The 21,928-nt window shown below is 44.6% G+C and overlaps 2 protein-coding genes across 9 annotated transcripts in view; one reads left to right on the top strand and one right to left on the bottom strand.

Moving 5' to 3' along the window:
• Positions 1-2,417: 2,417 nt before the first annotated feature.
• Hnrnph1 (heterogeneous nuclear ribonucleoprotein H1) lies at positions 2,418-11,518 on the top strand. Of its 7 annotated transcripts, none has more exons than XM_055597153.1 (14): positions 2,424-2,498; positions 2,975-3,125; positions 4,452-4,607; positions 4,806-4,949; positions 6,455-6,593; positions 7,550-7,728; positions 7,818-7,889; positions 7,946-8,079; positions 8,196-8,331; positions 8,664-8,723; positions 8,817-8,876; positions 9,604-9,696; positions 10,116-10,165; positions 10,754-10,833. In XM_055597153.1, exons 2-13 carry the CDS (start codon positions 3,029-3,031, stop codon positions 10,163-10,165), a joined length of 1,320 nt encoding a protein of 439 aa, XP_055453128.1. In that variant the 5' UTR covers positions 2,424-2,498; positions 2,975-3,028; the 3' UTR covers positions 10,754-10,833. The 7 variants fall into 7 exon arrangements, with proteins under 7 accessions (XP_055453124.1, XP_055453128.1, XP_055453125.1 ...); XM_055597152.1 differs by having other exon boundaries at positions 2,425-2,498; positions 8,817-8,906; XM_055597149.1 differs by lacking the exon at positions 10,116-10,165 and having other exon boundaries at positions 2,418-2,498; positions 2,997-3,125; positions 8,817-8,906; positions 10,754-11,518.
• A 685-nt stretch (positions 11,519-12,203) lies between these two features.
• The window catches only part of Rufy1 (RUN and FYVE domain containing 1), a 41,595-nt gene continuing 31,870 nt past the window's right edge, over positions 12,204-21,928 (bottom strand). For both annotated transcript variants that reach the window (XM_055597146.1, XM_055597147.1), the window contains exons 13-18: positions 21,523-21,642; positions 20,850-20,979; positions 17,630-17,724; positions 14,597-14,645; positions 13,124-13,201; positions 12,204-12,821 (exon numbers count right to left, since the gene is read on the bottom strand). In XM_055597146.1, the coding sequence (XP_055453121.1) occupies positions 12,678-12,821; positions 13,124-13,201; positions 14,597-14,645; positions 17,630-17,724; positions 20,850-20,979; positions 21,523-21,642 (616 nt within the window). In that variant the 3' untranslated portion in view covers positions 12,204-12,677. The remainder of the gene's footprint in view (positions 12,822-13,123; positions 13,202-14,596; positions 14,646-17,629; positions 17,725-20,849; positions 20,980-21,522; positions 21,643-21,928) is intronic.

Raw genomic sequence — 21,928 nt, 5'->3', positions numbered from 1 at the left:
TGAAAAGTAGATCTTTGTATATTCAAGGCCATCCTGGTCTACATAGCTAGTTCTAGGCCAGACAGGATATATAGTAAAACCCTGTCTAAAAAGAAAAAGAAAGTGGCAGATAATTACCATTTTCCCAGTATTAAATTAGTAAAGACTAAAGATTTAGACCTGGCTGCCCTCAAACTCATGGAGATCCGCCTGCCTCTGCCTCCCAAGTGCTGGGATTAGAGGCGTGCACCACCATACCCGGTTCAAACTCTTTTATTATAAAAATACTTAGCCTTCTCTTGAATAATTGTTGATCTATAAATCCTGTATTGGGTATGGTGGCATATACCTTAATCCCATCACTCTGTAAGTGGAGGACCAAACACTCAAAGCCATGCTTGACTGCAGGGAGGAGTTAGGGGCCAGCCTGGGACATGTGCACAATCATAACTCAAAACAAAATCCTAAAGAGATGATTTTTATCGATGATGATTATACATTGCATTTACTCTTACTATGGAAGAAAACCTCCCTGTACAACTAGAAAAGAACCTAGAGAAACATTTTAGGAATGTGGCTGGGTTGTCAAAAGGGAAACATTTTCCCCCTCAGGTGAGAGTTCTGGAAGCCCTAAGTTGAAGTGATTCTCCCATCCTAGCATCTCCAGTAGCCGGGACCACAGGCTCACTACTGTGCAAAGTGAAAAAGATGATTAAAACAAACAAACAAACAAGCACACACAAATGGTGTGTGTCTCAAGATGTAGTTCAGTGCTAGGGCAGGTTTGCCTAGAGCCTCTCTTGCATGCATCATTAAGTCACCTGAGAAGACTAGATCCCCCAAATGCTGTGAATTAACTAAAGAAGAGTCCTTTCTTGCCAATCTAGTTCATGTCTCAGGGCAGTTTCACGATGTAGGGGCTAATGTACATGCTAGGCAAGCACTATACCACTAAGATTTCTTTTTGAGACAGCCTTGCACGCACCCTATTGCCCAGACAAATCTTGAAGTTGCAATCCTCCCGGGCTGGGCTTGTTCTTGCTTTTTCACCAACCTTCTGACTGGAAGACTTGCGCGGGGGGACTGGGGGTGGTGGTGTTCACTTTTTGATGATAGTTAGCTAGTGTTTTCCATCTCTTCTAGATCCTTTGCAGGTGAGGTCATGCACCGTTATTCTCTCTGCCGGTCTCATCTGAGTTTCCCTTACACCTGAAGTTTCATGTTACACAGCTCCTGTTGCTCTCCGGCTGAAGGCTTGTGACACCCTCCTGTGCACTTAACACCCTTAGGCAGACTGAAAGGCTTGGAGTGCTTCCTGCTCTCAGCGCACCTTTCCTTTGATGACCCCTCCATTTTCGTAAATAAACTGGCCAAACTGGATGTGGCCGCCTCAGTATTGCACTTGGGCGGAAAACGTTATTTTGCCCGTCGCCTCTTGTGATGGCATTCAGGGGCTTACCAATTGTGGTACCCACTGTGGAACGGTCTAACATTCTTATTGTTAATTTCGAGCAGGGCTGACTGGGGTGGGTCAGTCAAATCGGGGCATCCTCCGTTTTCTGCTGTGCTGCTGAAATCCGCTAACTTTACCCATTTACCGCTGTATGTGCACAAGGGCTGACCCGGGGGACCTCCTGGACCTCGGTGGTCGGGCGCGGCGCTTTGTGTGTGTTGGGGGGTGGGGTGGGGCTGGGTCCTCCGCGCACCCAGCAGACTCAGCCTTCACTCGCGAGGCGCAGCCCACAGAGTACTTCTCGTGCGAGGGCCCGCGGCTCTAAGAAGGGCGAGGGGTTCGCAGGGTGCGAGTTCGTTGGGCAAAGTGGGGTACAGGACTCTGGCTCAGGCACTGGCAGCCCGTGTGGGCCGGGGGCCGAGCCCCCGAAGCGGCAGGTACGGGAACCGGCCCCGGCGCGCCTGACGGTGACCGCGGCCTCGGGCGCAGGGGCGGGGCGGCGACACCGAGAAGAGGCTCGGCGCCCTGCTCTTCGGCCCCCAGGGGTTCTGGGGAGAAAGGGTAGGGCTTCCTCCTCCTCGTGCTGTCTTTCGAAACGGATAGGATCGCGGATGACAGGCTGCGGATTAGGGGTAGAACAACGGCCTCTGCAAACCGCCAGCTCCGGATCCACTCCCTACTTGAGGCGGGTTGCCGCCATTCCCCTCCCCCCCTCCGGCGGGTAGGTCTGGAGAACGGTTTGAAGGCAGACGCCTGCGCATTAAGTAAAACGATAAACCGCTGAGAGGGCCAAGCGCGATAGCCGCGAAGAGGCGCAGGCGCAGAGAGAGAAAAACCTCGGCCAGTTTACCAAGAGGGTTGAGCCCGGACGCATGCGTGAAGGCATCTGGCGGCGGGAGAGGGCCCGGGTTTTCGTTTTACGCATGCGTCTAATCTCTATGTGACGCAAGTGGGCGGGGCGGGCAACAAGGTGCGCAGGCGCAGAGCTTACTCAAAGGGCTTTATTTAGGCTGCGCAGGCGCCCGCTAATCATTTCTCCCCAGCCACGCCGAGGCTTTGTGTGGAGGTGAGTGGTGGTCCGGCTTCGACTGCTGCCAGAGCCCTTCGCGGACGCCCATTTTTGTGACGATTGCTTGCCCCCGGACCTAGGTTGTAACCCGCGGGGCCGTGGCAAGCTCGGGCTGCCGCTGGGAGCCGCGAGGGTGTCGTCGGCGTGGCAGCGCCGCCTAGGCCTGCAGGCCGCGCCGCTTCTATTGTGTGAGAGGGCTGAGGAGGCGGAGCGGAAGCGGCGGCCGCCATTTCCTCGCCTCCACCGTGGCTCCGGGCCGGGGTCTTTTTTAGCTTGGGGCCTCAGCACTGGGCGCGCAGAGCGGCTTTGGGGGGTCGGGTCGCCAGGAACGGCCGGGTTGCATGCTCAGGGGCTCCAGAGTTCGGGCGTCTGCACGGACGGGACTCCTGTCGCGGTGCCTCGACTCCGCGGGGCGCCTGGAGGTGGGAGGGCCCTTTAAATGACTATGTCTCCGACTTGTTCCTAACGCCCAGCCCCCACCCCGCCGCCCTGCAGTCTGTTTCGACGCCAGGACCCACGGAGAGACGATGATGCTGGGCGCAGAAGGCGGAGAGGGCTTCGTGGTGAAGGTCCGGGGCTTGCCCTGGTCCTGCTCCGCGGATGAAGTGCAGCGGTTTTTTTCTGGTGAGTTGAGGCGGGAGTTGTCAGTGGGGCCCGGGCCCGGCCCGGGGCTGGGCTGGGGCGGGGCGAGCGGACCGACCGACCTCACGGGCGCCCCCGAGCGGTTCGCGGCCGCCAGCCGTTCCCCTCGCTGCTCGCGCCCTGCTGGCCGCTGTTATGCAATGGTAATTGCGAAATCCGGCCCCTCTTTTTCCCCTTTTGGGGGATACCGGAGGCCTGGCGAAATTCTTCTTCTTTTCTAGCTTTTCTGTTTCTAAACACTAATCCGTGCGTTCTGGGGTTGTCTTTAAGAAAAAAACAAGTAGGGAAGGATGTTTCTCCTCTCTCAGGCTTGAAAAATGAGCAGTAGTTGGACAAGTGATAGTAATAGTCTAATTTGCTCTTGAAGCAACACTGAACTTGTTTGCTTAAAAAACTTCTGCTTTGCAAAGGTAACTTTTCCTAACTTAAGATTTGGTCGTTAAATTCATGCTCTGAATTTAACACAGTCTGGCACCCTTTACAATTGAGAACCCTGAAACAAAGGAAATTTTATCTCATTGTAGAGTTTTTTGTTTTTTAAGTGATATGCAGTAGGCTTTCAGAATAATTCCTACCAGAATTACCTTCCCACTGTGTACGAGAAGACTGGTTGTGATTTGTATTTGGTAGAAATTGAAGTCCCTCCCTCCCCCTTGGGACAGGGTTTCTCTCTATAGCTTGGCTGTCCTAGTAGACCAGGCTAGCCTCAGGCTCGAAGCAATGTGCCTGTCTCTGTTCCCTTGAGTGCTAGGATTAAAGGTGTGTGCCACCATACCTGGTTTGAAAGGTTTTGTAAAAAGGTAGTGTTGACCTTACCATCTGAATTTAGTTATGGTAACAGAAAACTGGAATCAAGTATACTGGAAGCAATTGCAGGGGTCAGTTCCCGATGGGTTTGACTTGAGCTGTGCTACTTGGAGCCTTTAGTTGTTAACATTGATCCTCTTTCCAGGTGAGTATTGGCTGAAGTTTGGACAATGAGAAACTCATGTGGCTGCTGAGGAAAGTTGATTTGGTACCCAAACCAGAAAGTGCTGTGAATTCACTAGGTCCAGATGAGATTGTTCTGAGACATAGTACTAAGTGATGGTTAGTGGAGACTTAGAGGCAAGACTTCCTTAGAACTTTGAGTTATCCTGATGGCTTAGGAATGTATCCTGTATATGAGGTAATTTGATGGTGCACATGCATGGTCAGTTTAGTCTTTACACATGGTGGTTTTTGTGACGACACATAAGCATTTCATCTCTATCACCCAGAGATGGTTTTAGATTTTAAATTCTGTATTGACAGTTGCTTTCTTTTCAGACTGCAAAATTCAAAATGGGGCTCAAGGTATTCGTTTCATCTACACCAGAGAAGGCAGACCGAGTGGCGAGGCTTTTGTTGAACTTGAATCAGAAGATGAAGTCAAATTGGCCTTGAAAAAAGACAGAGAAACTATGGGACACAGATATGTTGAAGGTTTGATTTACATTGCCCTAGTAAACAGTAAATGTTTAAACAAATAGAGGTCTTACCCCTTCTGAATTTTAGGAATTTGACCGCATGGAAATGGTCATCTAAGGGACTTTTTGGCAACTCTTCCTAGTTACCTAAAAACCCAGGAAATCTGAACATTGTTCTTTAACTTAATTGACTAATTCTAAGCACCTCTTTCAGTATTCAAGTCAAACAACGTTGAAATGGATTGGGTGTTGAAGCATACTGGTCCAAATAGTCCTGACACGGCCAATGATGGCTTTGTACGGCTTAGAGGACTCCCTTTTGGATGTAGCAAGGAAGAAATTGTTCAGTTCTTCTCAGGTATGTAGTCCTGTTTGTTGCTGAGCAGTGAGGTATGGCAGCTTCTGGCGACATGATTTAGCATTAGTAGACTTTTAAAGTTGAGTAGTTTAGGAACTTTAAGTAGGCTGTTGAGTTTGATGTTTGTTGTTTGTTGAGTTCATATTTTCTTCCTGGAGACCTTCAAATAACTTAAGCCCATCTTAAAGGTGGAAATTAGAAGTGCTTCCCAAGTGTTAACTTTGCCTATATTTAGTATTGTAGTTCAGAGTAGACCTTTGAGGATTCTACTCAACCATCTTAACTACTTCCTCATATTGCTGTTTAGCAAAGTACTTCAAGTTAAAGGTAAGCTCTTTTAACATTAGATTAGTGTGAGTTTAGATTGTTATAGTTTATGGTATTTGTTGTAAGATAACTTATTTCCGGTCATGGGACCAAAATATTTCAACTAGTATAATACTCTGTAAGATTGTTATGAAAAGAACTTGGCTTAGCTAGCTAGCCTATTAGAAATCATAAAAGTCAAATGTAGCAAGTGTAGGTTGAATGCTTGTAATCTCAATGTGAAATCAGTATAGACAGTATTTTGAAGTTGTTCTGGGCCTAAAGTATTTGAATGTTTTTATGCTGAAGAGCTGATAGGATTGCATGTTTAGCAGAATGTTAAATCTTATATTTTAAATATTAATACTCTTGATGTTATAAGTAGAATCAAATTTCTTGGTTTTTAGCATAGTATGTATTTACAACTTTGACTTTATCTATAGTCAACTTAAGATATTTATCAATTCGTAATATTGTTAGTTTGAAATCAAGTCTGTTTTGTTTTATCTAAATTGGTGAGAATTGAATGCTATATGTCAACGTTAAATATGAACATAATTTCATATCTTCTAGGAAAAGTGCTTTAAGGCCTTTTTGTAAGCTTGGGAATGTATCCACGGGAAGGATTTTTCATAGACGGAATTTCCAGAAGTGAATCATACTACTGTTAGAGCATATAAGAGTGCATGATTGCTGTGTAGATAGTGACTGTTGAAAGTTTAGTTTGTATGTTTGTCAATTATGATTCTTTAGTAATGTTTGCAATTTTATATAAACTGTTTAATTGTGTAATTTTAAACTTGAAGTTCCAATAACTTAAAAGAATTGACATATATGAGGTTAAAGGTGTTTATTTAAACTGTTAATTTTAATGCTTAATTTTTTAATGTTCTTGTATAATTCTATTAAATTGCATAGATTACAATGTTTTTAATTGTTGAATTCTTAATGCACCCTCTGGAGTATAAATTTTTTTTTAACGTGTATACTGTGCCTTGGGTGTGTTAAGAATTGAGTTATACTTTGTAATAGTGGAACTTCTTATTGTTGCAATGCATATTTTTAAGAGTACTTGTTGAAAACATACCATTCACCTAAAGTTAAAATTCTGGTTTATTTAAAGCTATAAGAAGAATCATTTCTGGGCTTGTGATGTTAATATTGCCCCCCTACTGGGGTTATTTGTCCTTGGGTTGAAGGGTTGGAAATCGTGCCAAATGGGATAACATTGCCGGTGGACTTCCAGGGGAGGAGTACGGGGGAGGCCTTCGTGCAGTTTGCTTCACAGGAAATAGCTGAAAAGGCTCTAAAGAAACACAAGGAAAGAATAGGGCACAGGTGGGGATGGATGGTTGGTTGGATATGTCACTTTTCTTATGGTAAACAATTAAATCCATATTCTCTCTGCTTAGAGTGAAGAAACAGTCCATTTCCTATTCTCAATTAATTGATAAATTGCTGTAACTTCTAAATTCTTCCTAGTTCAAATTAAATTTTAGGCTTTAAAATTACCCCTAGTTTATTTGGGCCATCTTTACAATTTTGTAGGACTCTTAGTTTTATTAACCCCAATCAATAGAGTTGAGAGACTATGGCTTTAAAAAAATTAATGCAAATCTGTCTTTAGCTGTAATAACACCCACATAGGAAATTAATATTACCATAAGAAAATGTGATACTTTCTGATCTTGTTTTTAAAGTTGAAATGCAACAAACTTTTTCTTGCTGTATAAATATTCTGCATATGTATTAATAAGCATAGCTTTCAAGAAATTGTCACAAAAGGTTTTATTCTCTCTGCTTGTGACTATTTTTCATTGAAGCATGCGCTTTTTACCTATGCTGATTTCTACTAAAAGCATAGGCTGGGTATTGGCGAAAGTAAGTGTGTAGTGTGGGCTAGACTGTTGGTGGAGGCTGGCTTTTTAGCCCACTTGCTATACATGCTGCCAAAGGATTTAAGAATTGAAATACTGAAAGTTGAGTGGAATTCTTCCCTCCTAAACCATTTATTTATAGTACTCCTCTCTGCCTCTAAGGTTGGGCTCTGCCTCAGAGGAGTTGTTTTTTTTTTTTGTTTTTGTTTTTTTTTCCTATAAAGTTTAAATAGTCTTTTGAGTGAATTTCTGGTCATTGCCTATGCAAATGTAAGAAATCTGGCTTTAAATAATAGTCAGTTTCATGGCTATGACTAAATTGTTTTTTTTTTTTTGTGTATAACCGAGTAACTGTATGACATAAACTAATGTTTTTTCTCCCCTCCCCATTCCCTTTCCTTTTGGACAATGCTTTAGGTATATTGAAATATTTAAGAGCAGTCGAGCTGAAGTTAGAACTCATTATGATCCACCACGAAAACTTATGGCCATGCAGCGACCAGGTCCCTATGACAGACCTGGGGCTGGCAGAGGGTATAACAGCATTGGCAGAGGAGCTGGCTTTGAGAGAATGAGGCGTGGTGCTTATGGTGGAGGTGTGTATTTGCAAGGTTGAATTAGCTTTCTTTGTCTAGTTTATGTTGTGTGTTTATGTGTGAGTGTAATTGTACTTTCTATCTTTCAGGTTATGGAGGCTATGATGATTATAATGGCTATAATGACGGCTATGGATTTGGTTCAGATAGATTTGGAAGAGGTAAGGTAAGAATTGAATTTCTCAATTGAAGGGTACTTACACACTTGTCCATCTAGACCTCAATTATTGTTTTTCAGGAATGTCTGACCACAGATACGGGGATGGTGGATCTACTTTCCAGAGTACAACAGGACACTGTGTACACATGCGGGGATTACCGTACAGAGCTACTGAGAATGACATTTATAATGTAAGTGTTCAGATAAATTCACTTTAGGTAATTCAGTACAGCAATAAAAATAGGGGGTAATCATAATAAAATTTAGACTTAAAAATTAACTATTTTTGAAATAACTTGGATTTTAGTTTTTTTCACCACTCAACCCTGTGAGAGTACATATTGAGATTGGACCTGATGGCAGAGTAACTGGTGAAGCAGATGTAGAGTTTGCAACCCATGAAGATGCTGTTGCAGCTATGTCAAAAGACAAAGCAAATATGCGTAAGTGTAATTAAAACATTTGTAACCACAGGCAGTTGAGTGACAAGCATTTGGAGCAGAGGAATAGAAATAGCATAGTAAGGATATATAGGAAAGATTTGATCTCTAGTGGGGTGCCTTGGATGTATTGAAAAGCTTAGTTTTTTTAAAAGCTATTTTGGAATTTGAAGTTAATTGGTAGTTTTCAGATGAGTGTTTAAAAGCTAGTTCTTAAACATGGGAATTTTCTTTTTCTTATTGCCAAAACATTTGTGATTCACAAATTATTTTTAAACTGCTTATCTTTTCTTTTACCAACAAACATTTTCAAACTTTTCTTTTTCTCATTTCAGAACACAGATATGTAGAACTCTTCCTGAATTCTACAGCAGGAGCAAGCGGTGGTGCTTACGGTAGCCAAATGCTAGGAGGCATGGGTTTGTGTAAATATCACTTTAGTGTCTTTTTTTTAAAGCTAACCTTGTATGCCTTTTCTCTCATTTCAGAACACAGATATGTAGAACTCTTCTTGAATTCTACAGCAGGAGCAAGCGGTGGTGCTTATGGTAGCCAAATGATGGGAGGCATGGGCTTGTGTAAATATCGTTAGTTTTTTTAAAAACCAAAACATTTATTATATTTGTATAAGTAGACAATAAGCTAAGTTAATATATATATTTAATTAGTGTAAGAGTTTGTTACATTATGATTTTAAGTTAAATAATTTAAAGTTAGAAAAAATTTAAGTGGAGACATTGTTAATTTGAACAAGTTTTGTAATTGCTATATTACTAAAATCTTAAAAATAACATGAAGCTGCTTAGGTAGATTACTCAAAGTAGATGCAAGTACTTTTGTTTGGGGGAGGGGACAATTTGGGTTATACTATCTGTCTATAAAGTTTAAGTCTAAAATACTTAGCAAAAATACAGGTTAGAATTTCCTATTTTGGGAACATAATTAGGTCTTAACTGATAGCTGACATAAATAAATCAAGCTAAGGGGGAGAATCCCCATTAAGTTTAAGATGGTTACAAAATGCTTCTACTTAGGAAATCATGTATATTTTAGTCTTCAACCTTTTGGTTTATAAACATTTGACTAGCTGAAATGATGAATATAAATGTTAATCTGGTCATAGACAATCGGAGTCTTGTCATAGAGAGTAGGCAGAAGGAGACAGTAATACAAGATCAAGACTGGAAAATTGTAGACATAGAATTACAAGCCCGGTACCACCAGGTACCACATTGGATAAGAAGCAAAGCTCTAATATTCTCTTAAACTTAACAGCAAACCAGTCCAGTTACGGTGGCCCAGCCAGCCAGCAGCTGAGTGGTGGTTATGGAGGTGGCTACGGTGGCCAGAGCAGCATGAGCGGATATGGTAAGTTTGGTTTTTTTACATATGTAGAGTAAGTTTTAGGTAGGTTTCTTTAGTTGGGATATACAGGCTCCTTTTAAAAAGAGTGAGATACTACATGTATGGTTTTTATTGTAATTCTTAATAGCTTTTAATTTGCAGAAAGCGTTATTGGGAGGAGGGGGATGTTTTGTAATCATTGCAATTTTGGAACACTGTGAAGCCAGAAAACATTTGTGTTCATTTATTAAAACATTAGTTTGCTTTTCTGTTGTAGCATTATTAATTTTTGACAGAGGGTGATTTTTACATACGTTAGAGTGGTTGGGTTCAGGACAGTATTTTACTAGTCGGTTAACCTAGGGATGGTTTTATTTTTTTCAATTGGTCTAAAGAATGGTGATTTTGGTATTATAGTCTTACCCTACAAAATCCTTTTGCAGACCAAGTTTTACAGGAAAACTCCAGTGATTTTCAATCAAACATTGCGTAGGTAAATATTTTCTCAAAAAATATAATTTAAATTCCCAATAGCAAATACTGATAATGTTGTGATAACACTTTCTGTAGCAGTCAGTGACTGACTTAACTCCATGGAGGCTGCCATTTTGGGCACAGTGAGTTGCTTTTAGTCCAACTTTTGTCCTCTCACTTCTGCTCACCATGAATAGGCAAAGCAAAAGACTTCCCCTGTGCTCCCTATTCATAACACACCATTCGATGGACACATAGTACATGGTTATGGTACAATTTTTTTTAATGCGTTGTTTAGCTTTTAAAACTTGAAGTAATTTTGCAATTTTTGAAAAACACTAGTTTTCCTTTAAACTTAAATTTCACGTTGATCCTGAAGAATCCACTTAAAATGGTAGCACAAGAGTCTGGCAAGTTGGTACTGCAGAGAAAAGGGTTTAATTGAGATTTGTTTGGAGTCGGGATTCCCTTTTCCCAAACATGCTTCTCGCCACTTGGACAGCAGCCATTTGCACTCGTATACCTTTTAAACTTTTTCTTGGAATGCTATTTTATTTGACTGATTATTTGGCATCATTCCTAACTTGTCAAATGGATCTCTTTGCAGGTAGCCAAGGAGCAGTGAACAGCAGCTACTACAGTAGCGGAAGCCGTGCATCTATGGGCGTGAATGGAATGGGAGGGATGTCTAGCATGTCCAGTATGAGTGGTGGATGGGGAATGTAACTGATTTTGATCACTGACTCTTGGCCAATTTCTTTCTTTTTTTTTTTTTTTATTAAAGAAACCCTTCAGTTTAACAGTTTTTGCAGTTTAGCCTTGTGATTTATCCTACTCTTGAGTGAATGTTGGCATCACTCAAAGAACTAAGGTTCAATGTTGAACGTAGCAGTCACCTAGGATGATAGGGCAAAGTTGAGCTAGCTGTAACTGTTAAACATTTCCCAGCTTTTCTCTAGTTACTGTAGGATGTATGTAAGCAGTAAGTGTATTTAGGTTAAAACAGTTGAATTATGTTAAATGTTGCTCTTATACATACATTACATTGAACACTGTTGATGCATGTTGAAAAGACATGCTTTTTTTGTAAAACTCAATATAGGAGCTGTGTCTACAATTAAAAGTGAAACATTTGGCATGTTTGTTAATTCTAATTTCATTTGGTAACCTGTAAGGCACGTGAGTTTAAAACTTTTTTAAGTTAATGGAGAAATTTTGAGACGCAATACCATTACTTTAGGATTTTTGGTCTTGGTGTTTGTATGAAATTCTGAGGCCTTGATTTAAGTCTTTCATTGTATTGTGATTTTCTTTTAGGTGTGTATTGCGCTAAGTGAACCTTGTCAAATAAACCTTCCTTTTAAAAGCTGTACTTTTTTGTCTGTGCTTCAGTGTCAAGTGGACTTTTTTGATGCTCTATTCCTGCCAGGGGTAGTCTCTGGCTATGACAGTAAGGCTGAGCAGCTGATGCTGCTGTGTTTTAGATTCGTTGCAGTGTAAGCAGCTGCATGTATTTCACCTTATCCCACATTTGCATAAGGCTTACACATGCTAGTTTGTCTTAAAGGCTCTCAAGCAGGGGGAAGAAAAAAGCCAGCACATGGGTACAAGGTTGGGGTTTTTTTCTTGAGACAGTCTCTGTATGTACTCCAGACTAGTCTAAAATTCTGAGTGCTGGTTACAGACCAGGCTTTTTGAGATTTTTGTCTCAAAAAAGGATCTGTATTAGCCGAGTCTGCCTATTTGCCAGCTCTGTTTTGAGCACTTTCAGGGCAGGCTATGAGGATGTACAGTGGTCATTCATTCTTCGCTCATTTCTACCTGACTGCAATATGGATGTAACCCCACTTAGAGTCAGGCATCTGTGTTAAGTAACTAACTCACTTGGACTTTGGTGACAGGTTTGAGGTCCTTTACTCTGGCTTTGGTTCACCTGGGTGGAGCAGCCTGAGTCCAAGCAATGCAATAGTTGAATAGCTCAAGCCTAGCAGGCCCTCCTCCCCAGACCTCAACTGAGCTTTCCACAGGCAAGCTGGAGTCCAGCACCTTGTACAAAATTGAAAAATAAAGATTTTATTGGAGGGCTAAACCAGTAGGTATTTTGACAAGAGAATGATGGCAAATGCTGGATGCTGAAGCAGACAAGGCACACTGATAGACTGACGAGGTTCAAAGCACTGCAGAAATGAAGGTTTCTGTGGGATGTGGGTAGGAAGGAGATTTGGTACCAGTGTAACTGCTGCAAAATAGGTTAATCCTTTGAAGAGTGAAAGTGACAGTAGCAAAATCAAGTTGCACCTGTACCAAAGTCAGGACGTAACAGGACACAAGTGTCCCTCTAGAGGAGCCAACTCCATACAAACCATGAAAAAGTGCTCAGCTGCTGTTCTCAGAGGCTGACGGCCTGGGAAGGCACTCATTTTTTTTGGGCCCCTGCAGGTCTCTGGAGAGTTTGGCACTGTACCTGAGGCTTTCCTCCACTCTGAGGATGGAGGGCAACAGGCCAAGGTCTACTGGGGGGGCTGATGGCCTCAGGAGGCTGTGGAGGAGCAACGCTGAAGTAGCAGGGTATGACAACTGTCACATACACGCACTGGCTTAGGATAGGAGGGCAGGGCCAACTCGTTGCTAGAGCAGGTGTTGCAGAAAATGTGGCCACAATTTCTGCAGTGGTGCTAGAAGACAGAAAAAAAGCAGTGAAGACCACTGGGGAAATGTGGACCCCCACACCCACCCTGCTTTGTAAAGCCTGGCTTCTCTAATAGCAATGCCTGCCTAAGTTAGTCAAATAATTGGTCCTGGTGCATACAGTGACTGCCAGTGGTATACCCACTTGTAGCAGCTCTACACAGGAGCCTTGCTGCCCCATACACGTTAGTCATGGAACAAGGGGCAAGGGCCTCCAGCAGAGCAACAGGCATAGCTGAAATGCAAAAACAGGCTTTTTCTGGGAACCAAGGAGTGACCCCTAACATACCTTTCTCCGAGAAATGGAGAACTCTTTCTCACACTGCTTACAGTGTGTCGCTTCATCATCTTTCAACCATGTGTGTCCCTGAGGAGGAAAGAACATTCGAGAACATCACTTGTCAGTCCCTGGTTGGCTGCATCTACTATTTTGTGACTGTGCCTACTTTTCTTGGGAGGTATTGCTGCTTCACCAAATGTACCCTTAGAGGATTAATAAAGCCCTTTTCTTTCTCCCATACTGGCTGCAGATGGAATTCACATATCCATACAAAATGCCTGTTTTCAACATCCTGGCCTTGATCAAGGCTGATTACCCCAGACACTCCCCTGTCTTTTTATTTTTGAGACAGGGTTTCTCTGTGTAGCCCTGGCTGTCCTGGAACTCTGTAGACCAGGTTGGCCTCGAACTCAAGAGATTCGCCTGCCTCTGTCTCCCAGAGTGCTGGGATTAAAGGTGTGGGCCACTACAACCCAGCACCCCTGTTCTATTAAGTCTCCTTTAGCTGAGGTTACCACAGTCAAACTCTGGTGCCTGAAACCCTAGTTCTGGCCTGAGACATGATCCCATGACTAGCTAAAACGGCAGGAGGGAAGGCCCATCAGATCTGAGTTAAGACTCAAACAAGTGACAGACAACGTGCAGGGGAAGAATGCTTTTAGGTCCAGTGAAGCTCTTCTGCACAGCCCAGTCCTATGTCCTTAAATAGCCCTGGGAAATAGCTTAGCACATAAATGAAAATAGAGGCTATGGAAGAGGATGTTTTACCAGGGGAAACTGGTCTGAGATGAATTCTCCCTGAGGGACCAAGGGCCCTTTGATATCCTTTACTGTATTGGAGAAGCAGGCTGCTAAGGCTACTTAAGGTACACTGCATGGCAAGGTACAGAGACAGGCAGCTCACAACTTAAATCAAGGAGCTTCATTTAAAGAGCAGAAGCAGCCAGGGACCCATACCTCTGCTGGGCTGGAAGCAGCTGCCCAGCTTGGCCTCCCACCTTGAAGGAACCCTTTCTTCCTTTAAGCCTCTGCTCTGCTGTGGCAACTGGGTGAGGCAGTCCCTCTCGACCTGGCAACTTCTGTATTGCAGAGCAGAGACCCTTGACTGCTAACTCCTCAAGCACACAGGTCAGAAACGGACAATGGGCATAGGGCCTACTAAGAACTTGGGTGTACGGCTAAGGTCCATGGAGGGATTGCGACCCTTAACAGTCAGCTCACATCTGTCCACCTGCAACAATGCCATCTCAGACATGCCTGTCGCACTGTGCTGTCGTCACTGTGGGGGGCACAGTGGGCAGTCTTTATTTTTATGAGCCAGTCTCACTATATAACCCTGGCTGATCTGGAGCTTGCAATGTAGACTAGACTGGCCTTGAACTCAAGAAATCTGCGGGCCTTTGCCTCCCGAGTGCTGGGGTTACAGGTGTGCTCCACCACACTCAGCTGTGATTTTTTGCTAGTTATAAGCAACATTAATACCTTCAGCGCCTTATTTACTTCCTTTATGTCTTCCATCTTTAGTTTGGACCTGGAAAAATAAAGACAATTATTAATTTTTTTAGCAGAGAAAGATTGTGACATAGCTATCATAGTGCTGAGGGAGGGAGTTAGGGGGAAGGACACTGGCGTAGGAAGAGGACAAAACAGAGGCTCTTTTAAAATGCTTCCCACTTTTGTGTGACCTCCGGTTGTATTTCATCTCCCTGGCTCATGTGTCTGCTAAGCTCCTGGGTCTATGTGGCTTAAGAGGAAACTGGCAAGCCTGCAAGGATCAACACTGACTGAAGTGGCTGCCTGTTATTAAAAATGGTGGATGAGTTCTAGATGTGTACAGTTCTGGTTTCTCTTGGTAACTGTCCCTACATTTGATGGACTGTTGCTAAGGCCAGGGAGTAGTAGCCTAATTGTCGCTCTCAGTAGAGAGCTCGACCTCCCAGGCTTCTAGGAGGGTGTCGAGCCCACTGTACAGCCCGGAAGGGGCAGGCTGAGAGGCTCCACTGACTCTCCAGCTTTAACGGATGAACAATTCCCTCACGCAGAAGACAGGTTTGAACAAGGTTTAGGCTGGCACTACATCAGCAAAAATGAAACACTGTGTGCTGGCCATCTGGACTCTTGTTTATGTGTGTGTATGCGCGCGTGTGCACTCGTGCTTGTTTGTACATGTCATCTGGGTATAAATGCATGTGCAGAGGCCAGAGGAAGACACTGGACACTTTCCTTGATCACTCTTCTACTTTAGCTCTCCACGGCTTGCTGGCCTGGCTAGTTTAGCTGGCCAGCTCGTCCTGCAGAATCTTCTGCCTACCTGGGTGTTGGGGTTGGAGGTGGACTATTTGTAGGCTATTTACGCAGCGGCTGGGAGCCAAGCTCCAGTCCTCATGCTTGTCTGAGTGCTCCACCCAGTGAGCCATCTTCCCAGTCCCAGGTGTAGTTCAGGTTGCCCGCAACTTCGTGATCCTCCTGCCTCTACCTCTTCAGTGTTTCCTATTGGAATGCGCTACCACAACTGGCATAGGCCTTTCAGGTCCCCTGACCTCAGGCTTGGAAGTGCAGGTTGGTGTGGGTGCACCACGACCACGCACAGGGGCTAGAGCCCTTTATTTTTATGCTTTATTATTGATCTTTTTGAGATAGGGTTTCAGGTTCCAGGCTGCCTGGAAGTCAGTATGTACCAGGGTAGTTTCAAGCTCAGAGATCTAGCAGCCTCTGCCTCTCAAAATGCTGAGAATAACAGTGTCCACCACCATGCCTGGCAATAGCCTCTTCCCCCACTATGGGACAGGTTCTGTCTATGGTCCTGTATTAGAACTCAGTATATAGACTAGACTGTTCTGGAACTCACAGAGATTTGTCTGCCTCTGCCTCCCTGAGTGCTGGGATTACAGGCGTGCACCACTGTGCCCAGTCTGAGCTTTCTTAAAAGCTGGTTAATTTAAAACACCTTAGATTGTTAGGTGTCAAAGTGGTAGGTTTCTGAGAGACAGGCTAACTTAAGCCAGAGCTTAGAAAATATCAGAACATTCAAAAAATCACCGTGGCCTTCATTAGTGACCAGCAGGTAGTCCCTTCCCTGTCTAACTGCAGAAGAGGCCAGAAGGCTGATTGAACCAGAGGCTGTCACAGCATGGGCTTGCAGGGAGAGAAGGGAAGTGGGAAGTGGTTATTGGGCAGTCCTTTCTGTGCTGCATGTATAGCTAACTCTGCCACTGCCATATAGCTTGGCTCTGAGGGACATGGTGACTGAACATCTCCAGACAGGATTCCAAAGCTTGATCATGTGGTTAGCACTGAGACATCTCCAAACTCAGGAAGCCACTAACATTGTCGAGGACCATTAATTCTGACTCTGCTTTGTGTCCATCCAGTGTGGGGACAGGGAGAAGGAAACCACAGTTATAAACACAAGTGGTCCCCTCTGGACAGTTCCACATCTGCTTCTGGTGAGTGCTCCTGGGTTGCTCAAGGAGTTGATCTATGTTTGGTGTGGGGACAGACACCCTACCTGTGTTTGCTCAGGGAGAGTAGGCTGGGATGGGGAAAAGACAAGTACCAGGTCAGGAGAATGCAGTGTGTGTTGTGAAGAAGAGGGTCAGGGCTCAGGATGGGGTATGGCCTAACAGTAGCCCTGTGCATCTCCATAAAGATGCTGGGAGACAACGAGCCTTTGCATCTGAGGAGGACAAAAGCAAATGTTCTCCTTTGTTAGTGACAGGAGACCTTCCAGCTGGCAAAGTGGACAAGCTCCAATCTTGGTAAGGAGGCTATGGAAGAAGGAGTAGAAGTTCAAGGCTAGCCTGAGGTATATAGATAGACTGTCAAAAACCAAGGGCTGGCGATGAAGCACAGCCACAGTACACTCGTCCAGTAAGTGCGAGGTCCTGGGCTCAATCTCTAGTATCACAGGCGTACAACAAACATGGAGCCCTTGGGGCCAGAGAGAGACACTCAGCAGTTAAGAACACCCGCTGACCTGAGTTTAGTTCCCAGCATCCATGTCAGGAGGCTCACAATCGCCTCCAACTCCAGCTCCAGGGAACCCAATGACTTTGGCCTCTGAGGGCCCCAGCACTTATGTGCATATACTGCCTCCTTTATAAAAATAATAAAAATACATTCTTTAAAAAACAAAATAGGAGAGCTTCCAACTTTCTAGACAAAACAAAAGGTTATGTACATTCTCATACTTCTTGAATTTTTCTGGCATTTTCTCATTAGGTTCCCAATTCTAAACCTCTTCTGGCCACACATATCCTGGCTGTAGTGTTCAAAACTCCCCAATGCTCTGGTCATGAGGAGTGCAAGGACCTTTTCTTTTGATGGCCCTGCTAGGTGCCAGATTCACCAGTCTCAGGAGGAAGGAATTCTCAAACAACTGTGAACCACAAAGCTGCCCCTGACGCCTGACTGGGAGGCCACCCGGAAGAGCTGAGAGGCCTCCCTGCTGCTGCTTCCTCCTGCACAAGGCCTGGAAAGTACACAGATCCAGCCTGGCATGTGGGTGGCTCTTACTGGCTGAGGTGTAGTCCCATTTCCTGGAGGGCTTGCTCCTGCTCCTCACAGACCTTCTGTAACTCCACCTTCTCATCTTGGAGCTCCCGTAGCTCCTGAAACAGACAAGCCACGTGTCACACACAACCTCATTTTCCTTTTTAAAATGTTTAGCAACCAGTGTGGCTAGGATCCTGATCAGAATGTCTTGCAAAAGCAAAAAGCAGTTTTGTTGTATGAGTATCAGCCAAGACAGGGTCCTCTTCTAGATGGATGAATTTATACCAGGTGTGGGCAGATGATACAGTGGGTTTGCAACCAACCTGGTCTACAGGAGACCCTCTGAAACCACCACCACAGGTGCTCTTACCTGGACACAAGGACATGGGACAGGGATGAGATACATTCAGGCTAGTTAAGAACAGTTATCTGGGCTGGGCATGGCAGTATACTTTTTAAAAATTTTTTATTTATTTTTATTTTATGTCCACTGGTGTTTAGCTAGCATATATGTCTGTGTCAGGTCCCCCTGGAACTGGAGCCACAGACAGTAGTGAGTTGCCATATGGGTGCTGAGAATTGAATCCAGGTCCTTAATCACTGAGCTCTTAACCAATGAGCAATCTCTCCAGCCCTGGTGGTATACTATTTAATCCCAGCACTCAGGAAGCAGAGGCAGGTGGACCTCTGAGTTCAGACCTAGTTCCTGGATGGCCAAAGCTACACAGAGAAACCTTATCTCTAAAAACTGAAAAAAAGAAAAAGGAACAATTACCCTACACTTGCTGTTTCTGATGGCACACACCTCATACCTTTAATGCAGCACTTAGGACAAGGAGGCAGATGGGTCTCTGTGAGACCCTCACCAGCCTGATCTATATAGTGAGACCCTGTCTACATAATCCCTATCTTAGAAACCAAAACCAGTTACCCAAGCGGACAAGTAAAGCTATGCCTGTCATGAGCTCCTACTAAAGGCAGGGTTTTGAAAACAGTTATCTGGGCTGGATAGCACCTGCATTCATGTGATCCCAGCTCTTGGGAGGTGAGGAGAGCATGAGGAGCTCACTGTGCTCCTCCACCACGTACTGAGTTGGAGATCAACCTGTCCCAAAACAAAGCACAAATCACTCCCCTCCCACAGCGTCCTGGAAAGTAGACAGACCAACTTTATACAAAGCTATATGAAGGCTTCAAAAGTAGCTTTAAGTGTGCATGTGAAGATGGTGTGGGCACGCACATGCAGAAGTCAGAGGATAGCCCTCGAAGTCTGTTCTGTCCTTTCACCCTGTGGGTTTTGGGGACTGAACCCAGATGGTGAGACTTAGAGACAAGCTCCTTTATCTGCTCAGCCATCCCACTGGCTCTAAATCTGTTTTTCTTTCTTTCTTTCTTTCTTTCTTTCTTTCTTTCTTTCTTTCTTTCTTTCTTTCTTTCTTTCTTTCTTCTATCTGCCTGCCTATCTATCTATCTATCTATCTATCTATCTATCTATCTATCTATCTATCTATCTATCATCTATCTATCTAAGACAGGGGTTCTCTGCATAGCCCTAGCTGTCCTGGAACTCTTTGTAGAGCAGCTGGCCTTGAACTTAGAGATCCTCCTGACTCTGCCTCCTGAGTGCTGGGACTAAAGGTGTGCATCGACACCTCCCAGCCCTAAAGTCTATTTTACAGTGTCTGGAGAAAAAGGAGAAAGCAAGCTTTGGGCAGGGGAGATGGCTCAGTGTTAGTAAGCCACTTCTCACCAAGTCTGACAAGTTGACTTTGATCCCTAAGGCCAACACAGTAGAAGGAGAGAAGAACACCCGCAAGCTGTCCTCCAACCGCCACGTGTATGTACATATACATACAATAAATGTAATAAAATATTTCTAAAGATTTGTAGCCAGGCTCACGCCTATAATCTCAGCACTCGGGAGGCAGAGGCAGGCAGATTTCTGTGAGTTTGAGGCCTGCATGGGCTACAAAGCGACTCCAGGACAGCCAAGATTACACAGATAAACCTTGTCTTGAGGGGGCGGGGGGAGGCAAAACCATACATTATTTATGTGGCCACCAACTTGACTGAGCAGAAGGCTGGGGGCTCGATTTTAAGTTCTGTGGAGCAAAAGGCAGGAGGGATGGATACTTTGTTTCAAAAATCCAAAGGGTGTTTGCTGAGGCAATTGTTGGGACATGCCTCCCAGGGTTTTGTTTTTTTCTCCTTTCCTCATTTTGGGCTATTTTGTTTATTAAAATGTTGAAAGACTGGCTGAGCAACTGGAAAAAATACGAGTGGAATTAAAGAAGTTTGGGATTAAAAACAAACAAACAAACAAACAAACAACAAAAAAGCCTGAAGAAAAATAGCAAGAAAAGGGAGAACAAATAGGTTCATTCCTAGTGTCTGAACCAGACAGAGGGAGTTTCCCCCAGGTAGAAAGGGGGGTAGTAACTGTGTCAAAGGGAAGTCAAGCCAAAGAACTAAAAAAAGGAAGAAAGAAGATTGAGTAGGTTAAACAAAAGACAGTCAAGCCAGAGATGATATCAATAGGAGACAGTCCTGGGGAAGAACACAAAAACAAGACAAAAAGCCACAGTCAGGATGCATGGAGTTACTCAGAAAAGCACAGTCCAGCAGACGGCTATCAGCTGAGTTTCCTGAGACATCTGTTCCTACTACAGGAGTGTCACTATGTCAACTCCCCTTCTCTTGCTCACAGGATCCAGGACATTCCTCAAAGTGACACTGGGGACTCCAGCGGGCTAAGGTGATGCCAGAAGAAAGTGGAGCATGGGATGGTTATGGGGTCTGGTTCTGTCTGCCTCCTGGGATGACTTGAGCTTTGGGAAAAATGGCCAGCCAACTTCTGGGAAGGTCAGAGGCCACGTGATCTGGCTTTTGCTGTAAATGTTGACTGGTTCCTTGTAGTTTTCTCAGACCGGAGCTTGGCGAGAGCTCTCCACATAGTAGCTAGCTGGTCCTAAGACCTGCTGCTAGGGTACCTGGGTACTCTCATTGCTAGGTCAGATCTCCCCAGCCTCTGCTTCTCTCTCTGCTCTTCTCAGCTCTCTCTGCCTTCCATTCTCACTCTCTGGCTTACCACTTGCCTTTGCCATCTCCTTTAAAATAGACTCCCTATTGGAGTGGGAACAGTCCCCAGGCCCTGGTTCCCCCAGGGAGGCAGGGGGAAGACTGGCTTTTGCAGAGACTTCTGGAGAATGTACAGTACGTTGCCCAAGCTCAGCCATCTTACCTTCTTCAGTCCTTCCACTTGCTGCAGCTCTGTCTGAAGCAGACAGGAGGTGTCTTTCTCACGCTGTAATTCTTTCTGGAGAGCTTGTCTCTGTTCTTTTTCTGACTTTAGTTCTTTCTCTAGACCTGAGCTGTTGTTTCCCCAAAAGTGAATTAGAGTTAGTTTCAATGGGAGATTTCTATGGAAGATCTGCAATCTACCCATAAAAGATATGGGGAGCCATCTGAATGAGCACCTGGACCTCAAAACTCTTATATGGAGTGAAACCAGGCCTCCTTCTCCACTAGGCTCACCTGTGCCCCCAAAAGACTAGGAGCTGCCAGGTATATATTGGTCATCACACCAATAAGAGGAAAACCCTGAGGACTATACAAGGACCCGAGCAGCAGGAAAGCTCAGTATCGGCTGGCTTTTCTTTTTTTTATTGCTTTTTTAAAAATTTTTTATTAATTACACTTTATTCATTTTGTATCCCCCCATAAGTCCCTCCCTCCACCCCTCCCGATTCCACCCTCCCTCCCCTCGGCTGGCTTCTTACAGCCCACATTCACAGCTGGCTCAGGGGGAAGACTAGCCTGGCTAGCTCCTACTCTTTTTGGAGACAAGAAGAAAGGTAGGATGCCACTTCCTAGTCTTCTCCGCTGACCCTGGCACCTTACCAATAGCTCCTTACCATTGGTCACGCAGCTGGGACAGCTGTAGTTGCAGGGCACTGACCCTCCCACTGAGCTCCTGCTGCAGCTTCTGGCTCCGCTCTTCCGCCCCCTGTCGGGCCCTTTCTGCCTGCTGTAACCTGTGGGCAATGCCAAGAACACAGATTTCGCCTTTGTGATTCCTTACAAGGGAGGCTCACCTCTCTTAACTACTGAGCTGCTTCCCTTCTCCACCCCCCCCCCTTTTTTTTTTGAGATAGGGTCTTGCTCTGTAGCTTGGGCAGGGCAGGCCTTAAACTCGCTACCTAGTTCAGACTGGTTTTAAACTCATGATCTTCCTACCTTAGCCTTAGTGTGTACCTAGTATAGGCATGTACCACCATGAACAGCTTGTCACCTAACGGGCATTTATATGATGGGTGCTGC

The sequence above is a fragment of the Psammomys obesus genome, unplaced genomic scaffold (assembly GCF_907164565.1).
Source record: "Psammomys obesus unplaced genomic scaffold, mPsaObe1.curated_primary_1811, whole genome shotgun sequence".
Classification (NCBI taxonomy): Eukaryota; Metazoa; Chordata; class Mammalia; order Rodentia; family Muridae; genus Psammomys; species Psammomys obesus.
The sequence above is the reverse complement of the archived record's forward strand: the minus strand, read 5'-3'. Positions and strand labels throughout refer to the sequence as shown.

Excerpts from the sequence above, each read along its gene's own strand:
- Hnrnph1 (XM_055597149.1), top strand. The coding sequence starts at position 3,029 with ATGATGCTGGGCGCAGAAGGCGGAGAGGGCTTCGTGGTGAAGGTCCGG. Across the intron at positions 3,126-4,451 it reads AGTGCAGCGGTTTTTTTCTG|ACTGCAAAATTCAAAATGGG; the intron begins GTGAGTTGAGGC and ends CTTTCTTTTCAG. Across the intron at positions 6,594-7,549 it reads AAGGAAAGAATAGGGCACAG|GTATATTGAAATATTTAAGA; the intron begins GTGGGGATGGAT and ends ACAATGCTTTAG.